Here is a 17,985-nt window from a genome sequence, read left to right as displayed (position 1 = left end):
TTGTAAATGGGAAAAGTTCAGCTCCTCTCCGAAAATTGAAATTTCTTTGAATTTCCAACCCTCGAGCTGAAAACCTGATCTTTCCAACCATTGTTTCAGCGTGCAAAACGTCCGTGACCATACGTCCCGGTTTCTGATCCAGAATTATATTTTATCGTTCTTAATAACGCTTAGTCATCAAAACAGCTGCGAGCCATTCTCACTTGCACTTGTCCTTTAAGATTGATGTACTAATATAAGCAGGTAATTTTTGTATTAAGAAATTTATTTCAAAGGTGTTTCTGGTGCTTCAGGGACCGGACAAGTGAGAAGCCCAATTTTTCCTGTGCCTTCATTTGCAAAAGGGGAAGGGGGGCATAAAAAATCTGGCTTGGGGGAGGGGGTGCCCGCGAAAGATTCCAAGTAGGGGCTCCGACGCCTGGATGTGGGGGAGGGCCATGGGGGTGGGGGAATAGGCGGGAAGCTAAAGAAAAATAAGGCTGCCTCCAGCCGCCCCTGATAGATTGCATTCTTGTTCGTGGGACTACGGTCCCACAGGGGCCCTGTCTATTTAATCAACTTTCCTTCTCCGTTGTCGAACTAGGGCTCAACAAAATCGTGATGTAAAAATTCACATAATCTTTGGTGTCTAAAGTCTATCCTGACTCTGCTGCTCCTCACAACCTGCCGCCCGGGGTGCCCCACACCCCTTGCACCCTCGCTTAAGCTGCCCCCTGTCCGCACTCTCTGGATACTGTATGGTAGAGGGTGATTATAAGTTCCCGTGTGTACTCTGTGCATAGTTTTTCTCAAAAACTACTCGTTCGAATGCAGCCAAATTTTCAGGATATCGTAATGAGACCATGGGAAAGAGATTTATGCAATAAAAGAAAAATTGAAATAATGGAAGAAAATAATTTCGGAGTTGATGTAAAAATAATTTTACTATTGGAAAAATAATTTTAGAACAATAAAATAATTTTAGAATTTTAAGGTAGAAATAATTTCAAAATTTTAAGGTAGAAATAATTTCAAAATTTTAAGGTAGAAATAATTTCACAATTAATGGAAGAAATATTTCCAAAATTAATGAAAAATGAATTCAGAATTAATGAAAATTTTCAATAATCCAGAAAGTTCGGGTCCAGGCCAGTTGGCCTTCTCGAAACACAAGACATTACCGAATAATGTCTAGATATTCCTGAAGAGTATCTCAAGAAGTTTCCTGACATTATTTTCTTGTTCCAGTTTTTTCAATGTTTCAGATAAAAATCAATCCACACACAGTGAAGGAAACTGGGAAAAACAAATCGTAAGAAAGAGCCCAATCAGATTAAGTGCCTTCCTAACTGTCCGGGAAGCGAAAGATTACCTTCAACAGGTTTTGGCGTGAAATTCCCGACGCCAACGTCCCGGAAAAGACGCCAAAGAACGGGAACAGACACGATTCGAGGTCTGTTTATACGTTTCTCGGGATAAATATATATATATATAAATGAGGATCCGGGACATTTTTCCTTTTTTTTCCTCCTGTCTCGCATCATTTTTCCGGAAGCGAGAACTCGCTCCACATACTCGTTCCTTCGCTCCTGTTCGGAAATATATATTCTTAAGTGCGGGAAAATCCGGGAAAAAAATCTTCTCTACACACAATATATATATATATACACGCAAACAGGATAATTTTCGATATCGGGGGAAGATTTCGGCACTCCGGATGGAATCGGGAGGTGAGTTTGTTTATTTTCTCTGATTTTTTCCTGTCCATTTAAAAAGTGATGGGGGAGGCCCTATTGTGGGGACCACAACCGTGTGCTAAAAGTTCATTGCCGGAAATTCATCGACAACAATTGACTGTCGGTAAATTCGCCTACAATAATTAACCATCGGAAAATTCATCGACAGCAATTAATTCATCGTCGGAAAAATCATCGACAGCAATTAATTCATCGTCGGAAAAATCACCGACAACAATTAAAATTCATCGTCGGAAGAATCACCGACAACAATTAATTCATTGTTAGTGAGTGAGCGGGTCACTCACTTGGTCACTCACACACACTCGCTTGGTCACTCAAGCAATTGCTAACTTACTCGGTCATTCATACGGTTTCTCTCTCACTCGGTCATTCATACGGTTTCTCTCTCACTCGGCCATTCATACGGTTTCTCTCTCACTCGGTCATTCATACGGTTTCTCTCTCACTCGGTCATTCATGCGGTCACTCATACGGTTACTCACACATTCGAACATCTACTTGCTTGCTCAATCCGGTATACATCCTGGTGGGAGAGGTACTCTAAAAATGTAAAAAAAAAAACGAACAGCATGATGAGAAATTGCAAAGCATTTAATAATGGAACAATAAATACAAAAGGTTACGCAAGCTTCGTACGCATCTCGGGGGGATACGCAAGCCACTGTATTTCTAGAGAGCAGAGAAGAGGGGAGGGATTCATCCAGAGTAAATTCTGGTGTACGTGAGTCAGCTACGCATTTCTGGGGATGCGCAAGTTTTCAACACATTTCTGGGATACCCAAGTCAACCAGTTTCTCTGAGGATACAGGCTTCTAATGCATTTCGGGGCACATGCAAGTCGATTATGCATGTTTTGTTGGGGCGGGGGAGATACATGCTTTCATCGCATTACGGAGAATACGCGTTAGCTACGCATTTCTGGGGATACGCATGCCAACTACGCATTTCGAGGGATCCGCAAGACGAATATGTATTCCTGTGGGATATGCAAGTCGACCACGTATGTCTGTGGATGCGCGCACAAGCTTCCTACAAGCTTCTTGGGATCAGAAAAAGTTCTACGTATTTCTGTGGATATGCACGCTTCCTAAAAACTTACGGGGATGGGGAGGGGGTGGGGGGGGTATGCGAGTTCATTAAGAGTTTCTGGGCGATATTCAAACTTCCTAAGCACATCCGGGTATGCTACGCAAGTCGACTACATATTCTTGGGGATACACAAGGTTCCTGCGCATTTTCTTGCGATGCACAAATCTTTTACGCATTTCTCGCGGAATACTTGAGATTCCTAATCATTTCTCGGGGATACTTAAGCGTCCTAAACATTCCGGAGGGATACTCAAGCTTCCTAATAATTCCCGAGGGAAACTCAAACTTCCTAAATACTTACACTTCAGGCACAACTCACTAGGTAGTAAAAAGGTAGTATGCTATACACAGTGGAGCCTCCTCGCTTATCGCTATATGACGTTCGGCTTCGGTTGCAATTGGTTCCAATACATTGCAATGTTAAAAATGTTTACTTTGAAAGTGAGACACTGGTGGTTACGCATAATCAAAAATCGTCTCGATAGAGAAAAAGTTCGATTAAATTTAACTATATTTTATCTCTTTTATTGGTGATTATGCATCATTCCCATATTAAAGTTGAAAAGTCTAATTGATATATGGAAAAAAATTATATATTGCTTTTCTTCACTTCATTGAACCAATTAATTATTTTTGCCCGCACATGGTACGTGCACTGCACATATTTTGCAATACAAATTAAATTAAAATAAGTGTGAAGAGAACAAAAACATTCATAATTAGTCTTGTAATGTTGGCTTTCTTCACACACATCAACAAACAAAACCAACCTCCGGTGGGCCACGTTGGGGAATTACGACTTTAACGCATGCCGTAAAGTAAGCAAAATATAGACCGTCGTGCGGTTCATTAGCGTGCTCTTCAATAAGCTTGCTGATTTCGTACACACGTGCCTAATCATATGCTTATTGGTAGCATATGCTCGAAAGTAGCAAGTGTGCTACGGGAAAAAGTCTAATGAAGATCGTGAAGTGATCGGAGAGTTTTGGTTTTATACCGGAAGATTTTAATTATTTCAGTGGGCAATATATGTGTTACCAGGTTCTATGGGAAATTTGGGATCACTTTGCCCACTTTTTAATTGTCATTTTGAATCAGAGTACCAACTTGGAAGGTATACATTGTGGTCATAAACGGTAGCACGTGGTCAGCAACGATGTGGAGGTAGGTGCTGTCATTGACAGATGTTTCCAATGGAAATAAGGGACCAAGAGTATACCAGGAAAATGCTCCCACAGAGCATGATTCCGCCACCACCACCCGCTTGAACAGTTGTCATGTGGCATGTCGGATCCAAATGAATTCGTGTCATGATCCCATCCCTTCGTAGACTTTGAAGCCCTCTCCCCAATGATAAATAATGTCCCTGAGCGTGTTTTGGAGTGTTTGAAGGGAGTGACACGCACCCTCTTATCTGTTGAGTCGGTTTATTGTTGTCTTGTTTTCAAAAGCTTTTGTAAAGATTAAAGATCATAGATGGCGCTGTGGGAGAATCAGATGATGAACCAGAAGCGACTTTCAGACAAATGTGAATAGAATTTCGAAAACTCTTTTTCTGTCACCGATTATTGGTTAACGTGAAAAATTTCGGCGGAACCTTTGGTTTCGCGTAAATGAGGTTCGATTGTAAACGAATGAAATCTTATAACGTGAATATGAATTGGAACTATTCAAGAGCTTGAAAAAAAAAAAAAAAAATACCGAAGTTTATTTTAAACACGGGAGGTTCACACTTATAAAAGAACAAATACAGTCGAAGCACATTGTAATGAACTCCAAGAGACCGGAGGAATTCCAGGTTTCTGCATTGTTACTATGTAAACTTATCTGGAGGATTAGAAAAGTGTTCGTTAAAATGAGATTTTCGCTATAACGGTATACACAGAAAATAACGTGACGTGAAATCCCTGTGGGAACCATTAAACCCGTTATTTCTACTGCGTTAACTCGAATGTTTTCCTTTTGTTTCCGGATTTCTTTTCCAATTTCTCTTTCAACATGAGATTTAACGTATTTTATAGAGATAATACGTTGTGGGAGCTTTGAACGATGCTAAGTTGTTTTCTGTGTACTTTAACTTATACTGCAGTGAAACAATCGTTTCGGTTGAAATTTTTTTTCTTCGAAGTTCGACTTTTTGAATTTCATCTTTTACGGTAAGCTTGCATCCTTATAATAACAAATGAATTTTTTAATGTACATAATTTACTTAATTTTTTAACTTTAACGTGCGTTTTTCCAATTTATCGTAATGTTTCGCTTTAAGGAAGAGTCATAATTAGGGCTCGGATTTTTATGATGTCATATTTTGCGCATTTTCCAGCAATCAGTCATATGTTTTTGATCATATTGATTGGTCATTAATCAGTAGGAATTTCCTTCAAACACGTAATGTGCTCTTGCAACAAATTCTTGTCTTTCTTCAGGAAAAGAGAGAAACTTTTGCATTCCCAGTGTAGCCACTCTTTTGTTCTAGGAGGAGGATCCTTTTGCTATGTTTCTGAATGGTTCTGAAGATGTTATTCATTCGGACACTCGAAATCTTAGCGTTAAATGCATGGTCATCATTCCTGAGCTACATTAAATATTGAAGGACCGGACACAACCTGCTCTCAGAGAGATGTCGAAGAGTTCCTGGAGGATGGGTGTGCCCGGAAATTTATTGGTTTATGTAAAAATAACAAACAATATTTCATATATGCATAAATAAGGAATCTAGAATAAAAATTGTGATCATAATATCGTCCACAGTTGATCACTCCATACTCGTGCCATTGTGCTTATGTAGGTAATCGGACAATATATAATCTTGCCTTACACATATATCATAGAATCCGGAATTCAATTTATCCAATCTAGAATATACTACGTGCCTAAATACAGGGTTTAGGCGTGCCGAGTCTAGGATTCTTGGCATGCCTAAACACAGGTATTTTCGTTGTCGGGAGGGGTAGACTTGGTTTTTCCACCGCTGCCTGTCACTTTAATATTGCAAAACTATAACAAGGTTTTCTGCATTATGTTTGAAGCTATCATCAAACTAAAAACCATTTTATTCTTGAATTCCCCTCCCCTCTAAAATTGCCACTCTATTATTTGGTAGCTTCCTTCCTCCGCCGCGTCCCCTTTTTCCATTTTGGCACTGCCTGAAGTTAGGTGTTCAGAGTAGGCCTAAGTAACGGAATTCTTTCCAGCACTTTGGGGGAGAAATCTCAGCACCGGGTCACCACTGTACGGTCATTGGACATCGTAAGGCATTCGCATCACGAGGACTTAGGTTCGTAACCCCGCCGGTTGCGCAGTGGTGATTGGCTGAAGTTGGTTTTCCGTCGTTTTCTAGCTTCGGGCACAAAGGTGAGTCGATCTCCCCATTGAAAAGTCTCGCAACGGATCCAAAAACCACGGCCGCAACCCAAAACAAAAATTGACACTGTCACCCTCGGTGAGTAGGTGACCATTTTGTGGCATCGCTTCTTTGTGATTTTGAACGAACAAAACGCTAACTTGGTGCCTTTTCTGGTCCAGCGCTCGGACCACCACAATCCCATGTTTTCCCCATAGGTGCGGCTGCCAACTTCACGCACAACATTAGGTATGCAAGTGACGGTTAGGTACATTATATCGGGTATCAATTAGGCATAAAACATACGCACACTTTTGGCTCCTCTCGCATTTGAAAGTGGATAAGATGGTAGTAAATTGGTCCAGTAAGTTGTGCTCTGTGTGAAAGAGGGAAGGGCCGATGGTACCACTGCATCTTATTTTGTTAAATACGTTGAAAGTTACGCGGAAAAGTAGTGAAAATCAACTTTTCTCATTCATTCATTATCATTTAATCATATTTGTCGCACTACGGTTATTTCCTGCACACGAGAACTGATTAGACCGGGACCTACAATTTATTCTCGATTCCGAACGGCAGACTTTTCTGTTTTTCATACACTCGCCGAAAAGATGGTGCGCTAACCCCTCGACGTGGGATTCTACCTGCGGTAGCAATCTTTCTGTGGTCATGTTGACGTTTCTGTTGTACTTCTGTGTCAGGATAGTTTCTGACAAGGACAAACCGGGTATCGAACTCGCGACGCCTCTAAACATCCTTTGGTACTTATAGGCGAATACTTTATCGGCTACCGTTCCATTCATAAAAACCCGCATATTTCGCATTTATCACATCTATTCTTTAAATGCGAAAAATTACGCATCCTTGCTCATCAGTGTGGCACACACACAAAACAAAGCATACATACATCAAATGTATGTCTACAACAAGCAATTTATGTCAAATTCAACTAGACGTGCCGAAATTTTGGAGAGCGGGTGTACAGAGAGCAACGAACTGTGCGGTTGACGCCACGTGCTTTAAGTGATGGGGACGACGACGAGGGGGTGCCATTACCCTCATGACAGTGATACAAATCGTTTGGATTCGGACGGCGAAAGCTTCTCGCAGGTCTTCAGTAGAAATCGATTTCTGTCGGTCGTTTCGGCTATTTTAATGTGTGCGCACGTTTCCGTGCGTCTTGTAACTGAGATATCGGTTTCCCCATTCACTATTAAAACGTAACCGGGCCTCATTACCGGAATCTCATTCGCACTCCTTACGGCCCATCGTAACATTGCTCAACACTCGAGTTCGTTCCGGAAGATATTTCGGCGATTTTGATTTTAGGGAGACTGGAGTGCCAGATTGGTTCTGGTTTTAGAGATAAAGTTGAAATTAAAATTTCAATAGTAATACATAAGCAGCATACAAATGACATCGGAACTGTGCGAAATGTGAATCACACAATAACAATCTTAAGATCAATACATATACAGGGTGGTTTCGTAGGGCAAACTCTAAGACGCGATGTAAGACACTTGAACGAGCATTTGTCGTCATAGAATGTGTGGTCGAACCGCTATAGCGGTAGAGGAGGTTTTTAGAGATTGCACACAACACTTAAACTAAAGCAAATACCGCGAGACTTCTATAGGCGGCCACATCTATTCTGCGGCCAGTTTTCCTCGGAACGGACAACTAGCTCCATAGACATAATACAAATATCACCCGTATTCCACGGCCAGCTCTGTATGCGGCCAACGGCCAGCCTGTCCGCGGCCACTTTCTTGTAGATAGGAGTTTAGAATAGAGTAAAAATAATTTTTCGGTCGGTGAATTTTCGCAGCGATGATTTTTCGGTCGGTGAATTTTTTTAGCATTGCCTTTGAGACACGTATTTTTTCCAGCGGTGATGTTTCCGACGATGAATTTTCCTATCGGCGAATTGTGAATTCAATTGTTGTCGGAGAATTTTATTTTCCGTAAATCGCTTTCTGCTTTCTTACCTGTCTACTATTGCATACTATGATTTAAAAAAAAATGTTAAAACGAGGAAACCTGTGTGTGTGTCTTTACTGCTTCGAATCACCCATAGGTCACTGAGGACTAACAAAGTCCATCCGAGACGGACCAATGCCGTGAAACGAGCGGAAGTCCATGGGATGCCGTCTCCGTCGATGGACAGTGGCTACGAAGAACCGCAACCATCGAAGAACGGCTGCTCGTCCGTTCGGACATCCCAAAACTGTCTGGCCGATGAAGAAATGACGGTGAAAGAATCTGGCTTCTACAAGGTTTTTATAACTCCACTCACTCTATCTATCACTGACTATACATTTCTCTCACGCGGTTTCGAAATTTTTCATTATACTACTCCGTTCAAAAAGTTACGGAACTTATTTTATGACGGAAGGATGAGTACAGATAGAATCTGTTTATTTGGTGTTCCCTTTCGAAGTAACTACCCTGTGCGATTAAGCATTTTTGCCATTGTTCATACGTATTTGTGAAATAATTAGGAAAAAAAAAAGATGTGTAAAAATGAGGTTTTTTGTGTTGAAAGACGTCACACTCTCCCCAAAGCTGCATTAAGAGTAAGCGTAAACAATCCTATCGTTAAACTGGTAGCCAAACGGCATCAGCGCCCTCTCTGTTTAGATGGGTGCCTGCTGGCCTATGATTGGCTGCTGGCATCGGGTAGGAAATTCATTTCCCATAATGCATTTCCCCATCACGGCGCCATTTTGTTTACTTACTCATGTGAAGACTCTCGGTTAGGTTGGTTAGCTATTGCTCGTGGTTATTTTGGCAAATTGTTCATCTTTAAAATTATAAAAACGGGCCTTCTGAGGGCCAACTAAAATTGAAGTGTCGATAACATTGTTATTGTTACTGAGTGATTTATACGTTTAGGCACAAGTACGTCTCCTATAAAGAAGTAAAAAATGTCCGCTTTAGTGGGAATTAAGATTTTTAGGTTCCGTAGCAATAGACTGAAAATAAATCAAAGTTGAAATCGGAATAACGCGATCAAGGGAAGGGGGGAAGAGAAGCGTGGGAGCCACGTGATCAATCGGCAAGTTTGACCCATCAAACTTCAGATGGCGCTGCCATCAATTCCGCGGCCTTTCTTTAACATTGAGTGGGTACGCTTAACTTACAAGCGGCTTTGCACTCTCCCTTGTTAATACAATAAGTACGGAAAACTTGCCGCATGAAGAGGTAGGTATTGATTAATCAGGACGGGAAAATTCATCTCAACTGTTGCGATTCATTGATTGGAAATTGGCGAGCGGTTTTCGATTAATGTGCCACATAGAAAAAGTCAATGTAGTACGATATTAATAAGTATTTTATAACCAAAAATATTGGCCGAATTATCATTTTTTGCTTCAAAATTTTAACAGTTGTTATTTGCGTAAGGTAAATTAAAGTTAGTAGAACACGCAACAAATTACCCACTTTGGCTTTTTGTAATTGTAATCGAAAGGGTCATTCTACGCATTTTACTAATGTTAGTTTACCTCACACAAATAACAACTGTTAAAATTTTGAAGCAAACTTGACAATTTTAATCAATATTATTGCTTTATAAAATATTTGCTAATATCATGTTGCATTGACTTTTCATACCATGCATTGTTTGATGACAATTGTTTGTGTTGGTGTGTACTCTATCACCTCTGAAAATTTTTCCCATCTTTTCTGAATCACCCTGCATAATTCCCCCCTTGTATAATAAATTCATGCATTTCAAACCCCCGATCAACGATCACCCCCCTCTTTTACGGACGAATTTTCTTGTCCCGTCGGTGTCCACAAAAGAGAGGTTTTACTGTATTTAATTTGAGGAGCTTGGGATATAGTTATTGATTGAGTGATTGAGTTATAGTGTTCAAGAGGAAGTAATTTTTACGAGTTACTTTCATGAGAAGTGCTTTTGAAGTATCGATAGGCATCTGCCGTAATGAAACCAGTCAGAGATGGGAGCCAGGTTTTATTGAAGTTCTTGATCGGACACTTGGTGAATGATGCGGTGAAACTCAAATCAAATAAAAAATACGACTGTTGCGATTCTTCGATTGAAATCGGTGATCAGTTTTTGATTAATGCGCCAAATAGAAAAAGTGAATTCAGTATGATATTAATAAATATTTTTTGAGCAATAACAATAGTTAAATTGTTAAGTTTCCTTCAAAATTTTAACAGTTGTTGCTTGTGTGAGGTAAATTAACGTTAATAAAATGCGCAAAACTTTGTGCTTCGCGCAATTGTAATCGAAAGGGTTATTCACGATTAGAAATTCTGAGCATTTTACTAAATTTACATATTTGTATGAACAATGGCAAAAATGCATAATTTCACAGGGTCATTATTACAGGGTGGTTATGTTACAGGGTTATTAGTTATTTCGAAGGAAACACCAAAAATAAACAGATTATTATCTATACATTAATTCTTCCGTAATAAAATCAGTTTCTGAACTTTTTTGAACGTTTAGTGTAAAATTTTTCTTCTTTCAAGGATGTGCCCAATCGTCCATCCGTGGGATCCGACGGGGCGACGAGCGGCAGCCGGATCCCTTCGTTCGCGACAACGACGTCTTCGATCCGGAAAGCGTTCGGTTTCGGATCCCTGAAGAGATGGTGCTGCCCTCCTTGCCACAATCTGTGTTCGACGGGGTTCAGGGATGTCCATCTGGAAGAGGCGTATCAACGTTATTCGCACAGGCAGAGGCAGAAAGCGCTCATCATAGTCAATATTGCGGATGCTATCCTAAAAGTAAGTATGAAGATCCTAATGTATCGCCACGGAGTTGCTATAAACCAGAGGTTCTTGACCTATGGGTAGCGATCGCAGGGTTTTCCAAAATATACACATACACTTACAGCAAGGGATTCTTGAGCTATGGAATCCTGACCTAAACTTGATTCGCAAGGGGTTTCCAAGACGAGTTGAACAAATCCATTTACAGCCCAAGGATTCGTGTACAGTATAACATCTTTTGCGGACACCGACGGGACAAGAAAATTCGTCCGTAAAAGAGGGGAGTGATCGTTAATCAGGGGTTTCAAATGCATGCATTTATTAAACAAGGGGAAATCATACACGGTGATTCAGAAAAGATGGGGGAAAACTTTCAGAGGTGATAGTACACACCAATACAAACAATTGTCGTCAGAGAATGCATGGTATAACATGAAACGCGCTAGCGCTTTTCGAAACGGCCGCTCCGCAAGCGTTAAAACGGCATTCCTGTTGAAATTTATTGGGAGAAAAAGAACACCACATGTATGCAAATGTAAAAGAAACCGTATGCGAATCTGCGTCGCTGTGAATTAAAGCCGCGGACGCCAACCCTGTGAAGTTTTTCCAGCGTGCAACCGCTCTAACAGTTATAACGTGCGGGATAATTGCTCACGTCAGTAATACTGAAAAAAACAGACATGCATTCCATTTACGGAGCTGCAAACGGAAGTACCACAGAGGCAGCACCAATGTACGGTGAGCGTTTTCCCCACACGCGGTTGCCCAATACGAGAACATTTGCGCGCTTGAATCGGCAACTGTGCGAAACGGGATCCTGTCTTGCTTCCCGGTCTGATGCAGGTCGTACACAGACTGCCAGAACGGATGCGCACGGTTTCTTCTTCTTGCCCCGGTTACATTTGCATGCATGGTGTTCTTTTTCTTCCCGATAAATTTCATCAGCTATTCCGTTTTAACGTTTGGGGAGCGGCTGCTTTGAAACGCGGGCTTGTGTTTTATGTTAGACCATGCATTCTTTGATGATAATTGTTCGTATTGGTGTGTACTATTACCTCTGAAAGTTTTTCCCATCTTTTCTGAATTACCCTATGTTATAGCCCCGTTCACATGTGCAAGACTGGGGGTTGCTTTGGTGATAATTACCGGCATGACAACTTTTTTCCCCTCGACCTTCTCTCCCGACTTTCCGACACCGACCTTCTCTCCCGTAATCCTTTGCGCCGCGAAAACTACTTTAAGCTCCTTCGTCAGCCATCTTGAATCAACCACTTCCGTTCAACCCGCGTAACCAGTGACGAATTCCGGAAAGAAGAGGGGGATTACCGGCATAAACTAAACGTCATGTGAATGGTTTGTAGCAAAAATCCCCGTTACCGGGAACTTCCCGGGATGTTTTATTGCACATGTGAACGGTGCTTATATGGCCGTAAAAGAGGGGTGAAACCAGAAAAAGAAGACCGTTGAAGAAAGGGGTGGCTGCTTCTGAAGGGTTGTACTGTACCTTAGCGTCATGATCTCAGCTGACCTACGTTGGAACAAACATGTTGATTACGCCTTCCAGAGAGAGAGAGAGAGAGAGAGAGAGAGAGAGAGAGAGAGAGAGAGAAATGTCTGAATGTCTGAAAAAACTTTTCTTCCTCCGCCGTAACCTTAAACATTCCCCTCGGGATATCAGAATACTCTGTTACAAAACTTATATCTCTCCCGTACTTTCCTACGCCGCAGAAATCTGGGACCCCTACGCCTCCAGTAATATAGACAAACTCGAATCAATCCAAAATAAATCCATCCGTTTCATCCACGACTGCTGGTCATCTTTTGTTTCCGTGTCCGAACTTAAACACGAACGTAATTTCTCTTCGTCTTATTTCTCTACTAACAATATTTTATAAGATTTTCCGCGGTCAGTTCAACATAGATACTTCTGGTATCTAAGGGGCCGGGATTACACTATAAAAGTTTGATAAAAGTCCTTTTATAAAACTTGAAAAAGGCTACCGGTAAGATCATCTGCTGCATTTTCTAGAATTTTAAAACCCGCTTCAAGAATCTCCACCAATAGCCCCGTTCACATGTGCGATAAAACATCCAGGGATGTTCCCGGTAACGGGGATTTTCGCTACAAACCATTCACATGACGTTTAGTTTATGCCGGTAATCCCCCCTCTTCTTTCCAGAAGTCGTCACTGGTTATGTTGGTTGATTCAAGATGGCTGACGAAGGGGGGGGGGGCTTACTGTAGTTTTCGCGGCGCAACGGATTATGGGAGAGAAGGTCGGTGTCGACCACCAATCCACCCAAAGAAAGATGGGCTTTTTTTGATGAGCTTCTCTCCCACCTTTTTTTCCCCTACGAGGGGAAAAAAGTTGTCATGCTGGTAATTATCACCAAAGTGACCCCCAATCTTACACATGTGAACGGGGCTTATGACTGCTCTCCATTTCTTTCCTTACGAAGGAAAAAAGTCGTCAAGCGGGTACTAGAACTGCCAATGTTACCGCAATATTTGTACATGTGAACGGGGCTCATTCAACTGCATTCTATTGTATAGGCCACTGTTTCCCAAAGTGGGCAATATCACCCCTAGGTGAGCGATGGATTGGCTCAGGGGGGCGATAAAAGCTACGAGTATAACATAGGATCCCATGGGTTCGCTTGAGTCGGGGGGCGATGAGAGAAAAAAAATTCTGAAGAGGGGGGCGATGTGAAACAAAAAGTTTGGGAAACTATGGTGTAGGCCTACAAGGCCAATAATATGATATAAATACATGTGTGACAGCAGTGTTTCCGGTTCAATGATGTTTCTTACATCTATATCCTGTAAGTGGCTAGCACGGCCTTTATCTCATCAACCGTCCGTCGTAGCTGTATGATTCCTCACATTCCTCTCTTGTCATGCTTCAAAAGTCTCACCACATCACCCCCCCTCCCCCCCAAAAAAAACTATCCATGTCAACATTAAAACCTGCTTATTACTTATTAGAAAGGTAGGTGGCAGCACCAATCCCAACACGCTTAGATGTTGACCAATTTTGTTAGACACTAAAGACTAGTTTCGAAATCGTAATCAGCGTAAATTTCTTTCTTGTCTACAGGCTTCTCTCGTACTAGCTTACCTGTATTCCGGACCAAAAGACCAGAAAGACCTCGAGCTGTTGGGGGATACCTTCCTGAAGAAGTGTCTTCCCTGGCTGTGCGGGAACTTGCTGCTGTGCGTCCTCGCGTGTCTCAAATGTTTCGCCAACAACCACCTGCATTGGGGTGCTCTACTCACATGGCTGCTACTCAATCTACAAGGTCAGTATTAGTTGTTGTCGCCGTCGTCGAACCAGAGAACGACCAGGCCCTGTCGTCATTGCGATATAAGCTCGGTGATCGGGAGGGCGGGGTCGTGCCCAGGGCCGTCTTAAGAGTATCATGGGCGCCCGGGCCAAGTGGTTTCTCGGAGGCCCTACCTACTACTTCACCAAACACCAAATCTGGCCATATCGCTATATTGCAATTTACTGCCATTAGTGAGATGGGTTGGAAGTGAAGGCGCTGTCTATCGGTGGTCGCCTCGAGTTCGTCAGGGAAGGAGTCCCTACCTGGTAAATCCTAGAAAATTTCAACTGGATTTCATTTTTTGTGAGGCCCTTCTTCTCTTGAGGGCCCGGGCGTGCCCGGATGGGCCTATGCGTTAAGACGGCACTGGTTGTGCCGGAGAAAATAGCAACTGGTTGGGTTCTCGGCCTTTCTTCTTACTGGGCTAACTGGTGGGCTCTCGGCCTTTCTTCTTACTGGGCTAACTGGTGAGCTCTCGGGTTTTTCCCATATTGTTCCAGTTGGTGGGATTTCGACCTCTTTTCCTCTTTGTTTCGGTTAGGTGGGCTCTAAGCCTCTTTTTCCCCTTGATCAAGTTGTTGGGCCTCTCGGCCTATTTTCTTTTCTAGCTGGGCCAACTGTTGGGCCGTCGGTCTCTTTTCCAGCTGGACTAACTGTTATGCCGTCGGCCGCTTTTCTAGCTGGGCTAACTGTTGGGTCAACCCTCTTTTCTAGCTGGGCTAACTGTGGGCAATCGACTTCTTTCCTAGCTGGGGTAACTACTAGGGCCGTCGGCCTCTTTTCTAGCTGGGCTAACTGTTGGGCCGTTGGCCTCTTTTCCAGCTGGGCTAACTGTTGGGCTCATCCTCTTTTTTTAGTTAGTGGGTCAGTATCAGTTGCCACAGACATCACATTGCGTGGCGTCGAGTTCCGAAAATACTAACGTTAAAAAATGTAATTGTTTTTATGAACAGGCAATGGCAGCTTCGGCGTAAACGTCGGGGGCTCGGTGTTCCTCAAGAGCGGCGACCTCAGCGCCGACGCGACCTGGCAGATCTTGTTCATCGTGTTTGTGACTTACGCCATGTTGCCGCTGTCGATGAGGTGTTGCCTGATCTGTGGTTCCGTGAGCTCGCTGTTGCATCTGGCGTTGGTCTTCGGCGTCCACAGCTTCATGCCGCCTGAAGAGAAGTCTCCACTCTTCGTTAACAAGGTAAGGCTCATAATAGTTCCGTCGGAATATGAAACAGCATCGTTAAAGCAGGGCCGCAACTAGGAACGGGAATCTACTTCGCGGGCCAGGGCCGGTATTCATTTTGTCGACTCCTCCGTGATTTTTAAGGGGGAAAAAGAGTAAACACAGTGACCTTCCCGTTCCAGCATCCTGGGCATTAGAACCACCCTTCTTTCCCTTAGTTGCGGCCCTGAATCAGGGCCATGGAGAGATTGGGTCCCAAAAATAGTTTGGGGTCCCAATTTTGTGTCTTTTGGGCAGAAAGAGAGTAGTTGGACCTCCCAAAGAAACCAAAAGCGGATTATTCAGAAATGCTGGAAAATACATACACGTAATTAGTAGTGTATTTATAGGGCGGCTTAGCTGGCTATAGCCCAGGGCGGTAAGTTCAAAGGGGTGGAAAATTTGAGGAATGAGTGATAGAATATCAATAGAATGGGTGGCAAAATTTCTAGAACCCTCAATCGATCCACCTCTGCTCGGACAGCTAGGGGACTGGGCCAGTGAGTGACGAAAAAAGTAAACCTAGAGAGTATGCAAGTACGTGAGTGAGCGAAAGATGGACCTACAGAGTGAGGGAAGCATATCAGCGAGTGACTTAGAGTACGTGCAAGCGTGTGAATGACCAAAAGAATGACCCAAATAGTGTGAATGCATGTGAATGAACTAAAGGGTGGGAAAGCCTATGAATCACCTAGAAAGTGTGAAAGCATGCAAATGACCAATAGAGAAGTATATAGCGTGTGCAAGCTTGTGAATGACCAAAAGAGTTACCTAGAGCAGGCTTAAAAGTGTAAATTATCAAAAGAGTGACCCATAAAGCAAAAACACATGTCAGTGAGCAACTAAAAGAGTGACCTATAGCACATGCAAGCATGTGAGTGACAGCGCGTGCAAGTATGCAAGTATGCACGCGCTTTCAGACTAAATGAGTGACCAAAACAGTGTGCAAGAACGTGAGTGACTAGAACAGTGTGCAAGCATAGGAGTGATATATAAAATATGGTGGGAGAAAAATGCCACTACTTTCAGAATCTAGCATTGCTGTACATTGACCCCATGTGATGTTCATAGCCCAGGGCTTCATCTCCTTAGGGCCTACAGGAAGAGATTTGGTGCTATGATTTTCGAGTGTACGTATGCAAATATGCAAGCCGTTAATATAAGCTTAGCCCCCCCCCCCCCCAGCTAAGTACGGGGCTCCAGAACATCGTTATGCCAAGTCACCCATGATGTTGAGACTGCCATGCATAGAACCGTCACATGAGAGAATCTCGCTGAACTCTAGTCCAGGGTGGATACGGATCCAGGGCGAATACCCATCGGGTCGGAAGGATTGATTTATTGCGTAGGTTCGTTTGGTATTTTACAGAGACCTATTTTTCCGATGGGATGGGGTAGGATGAACCTCCTCCTCCTCTCCAATGGGGATCCGTGCTTGGCCCATGGTTCCAGAGATCGATCATATTAGTAAAATTTTGTTCATTATAAATTTAGTTCTGACTGAATTCAATTCAATAAGTAGAAAAGGTCTCAGATGAGGGGTGGGGTGGATAAGACTGCAGGGGCTAGAAAAGGTTGAGGAACTCTGGGGGGGGGGGGTTTGGAGTATATACTCAGATTTAATGATTGCTTCTTTGACATGTTTGTTAAAGTTCCTTTTGATACCAAAAGTATGATAACCGTAGTTTTATGAGCTGAATGACATTTTATTTCGTCGGTACCAGAGACCCTCTTCAACCACACTTACAATAAGCCAAGGCGGAAGGGGGGGGGGATCTAAAGAGTCCTGTACTTTCGAGGACTGTGACCATGAGCAGTTGTTCGAAGTACTGGGATGCATTCGATCCACATCTTCTCCATCTTGGGTTCTGCTTAAGCAGAATTTGGCAATAGATATGTCAATATCCCCATCTTATATTTTAAATGAGTACGGTAAAGAGATGTTTTAGAACTTATATATAGAAATGTTTTTTTTTCAAAATTGGGGGTTTAATGGAAGGAGCCTTGTCGTTCTTGTCCGATAGTATTAGACCTTCATGGAAAATTGTCAGTAGATGTTCGTCTGATTGAAAATCTCTGGCATTATCCGATGCTGTTGGATCTTCGGGGGGAAAAATCCTCATTGATTATATTATTAAATTAAATTAATTATTATTATTAACTCATTATTATAATCAAAACAAAACCCTTGGATTTATCTTGGGAGCTTTTCAGTCGCCATCTCAGCTGCCCTGGGTATCTTGATGTTAATGTTAGTATTTTGCATCATGTTATCCGTGCCTCACTTGGTTGCTGTTGCCTCTGTGGCAGATCCTCGTTCTCATTCCTGCATTTTGCGCCTATGTGCTCCTCTTTCGCCGCTTATATCTTATTTTTCCCTGCATCAGTTATCATATTTAATTGATAATTATTATTTATCTAGATTATAATATATTGATAATATTTTGATGTGAAAACAATCTGTTTTTTCACCACCCTCCACTCTTTCTTCCCACGTATAAATTCCGATTGCGTGCTTCCTG

The 17,985-nt window shown here is 42.4% G+C and overlaps 1 protein-coding gene across 1 annotated transcript in view; it reads left to right on the top strand.

Moving 5' to 3' along the window:
* The first annotated feature begins 1,648 nt into the window (after nt 1–1,648).
* The window catches only part of LOC149068037 (adenylate cyclase type 8-like), a 178,765-nt gene continuing 162,428 nt past the window's right edge, over nt 1,649–17,985 (top strand). The window contains exons 1-5 of the mRNA XM_089251634.1: nt 1,649–1,709; nt 8,249–8,447; nt 10,678–10,935; nt 14,019–14,220; nt 15,201–15,439. Of these exons, the coding sequence (XP_089107760.1) occupies nt 8,316–8,447; nt 10,678–10,935; nt 14,019–14,220; nt 15,201–15,439 (831 nt within the window). The 5' untranslated portion in view covers nt 1,649–1,709; nt 8,249–8,315. The remainder of the gene's footprint in view (nt 1,710–8,248; nt 8,448–10,677; nt 10,936–14,018; nt 14,221–15,200; nt 15,440–17,985) is intronic.

This window comes from Pholcus phalangioides, unplaced genomic scaffold (assembly GCF_987345545.1).
Source record: "Pholcus phalangioides strain wild (caught in Gottingen) unplaced genomic scaffold, Ppha-v1.0 ptg000027l_1, whole genome shotgun sequence".
Classification (NCBI taxonomy): domain Eukaryota; kingdom Metazoa; phylum Arthropoda; class Arachnida; order Araneae; family Pholcidae; genus Pholcus; species Pholcus phalangioides.
The sequence above is the reverse complement of the archived record's forward strand: the minus strand, read 5'-3'. Positions and strand labels throughout refer to the sequence as shown.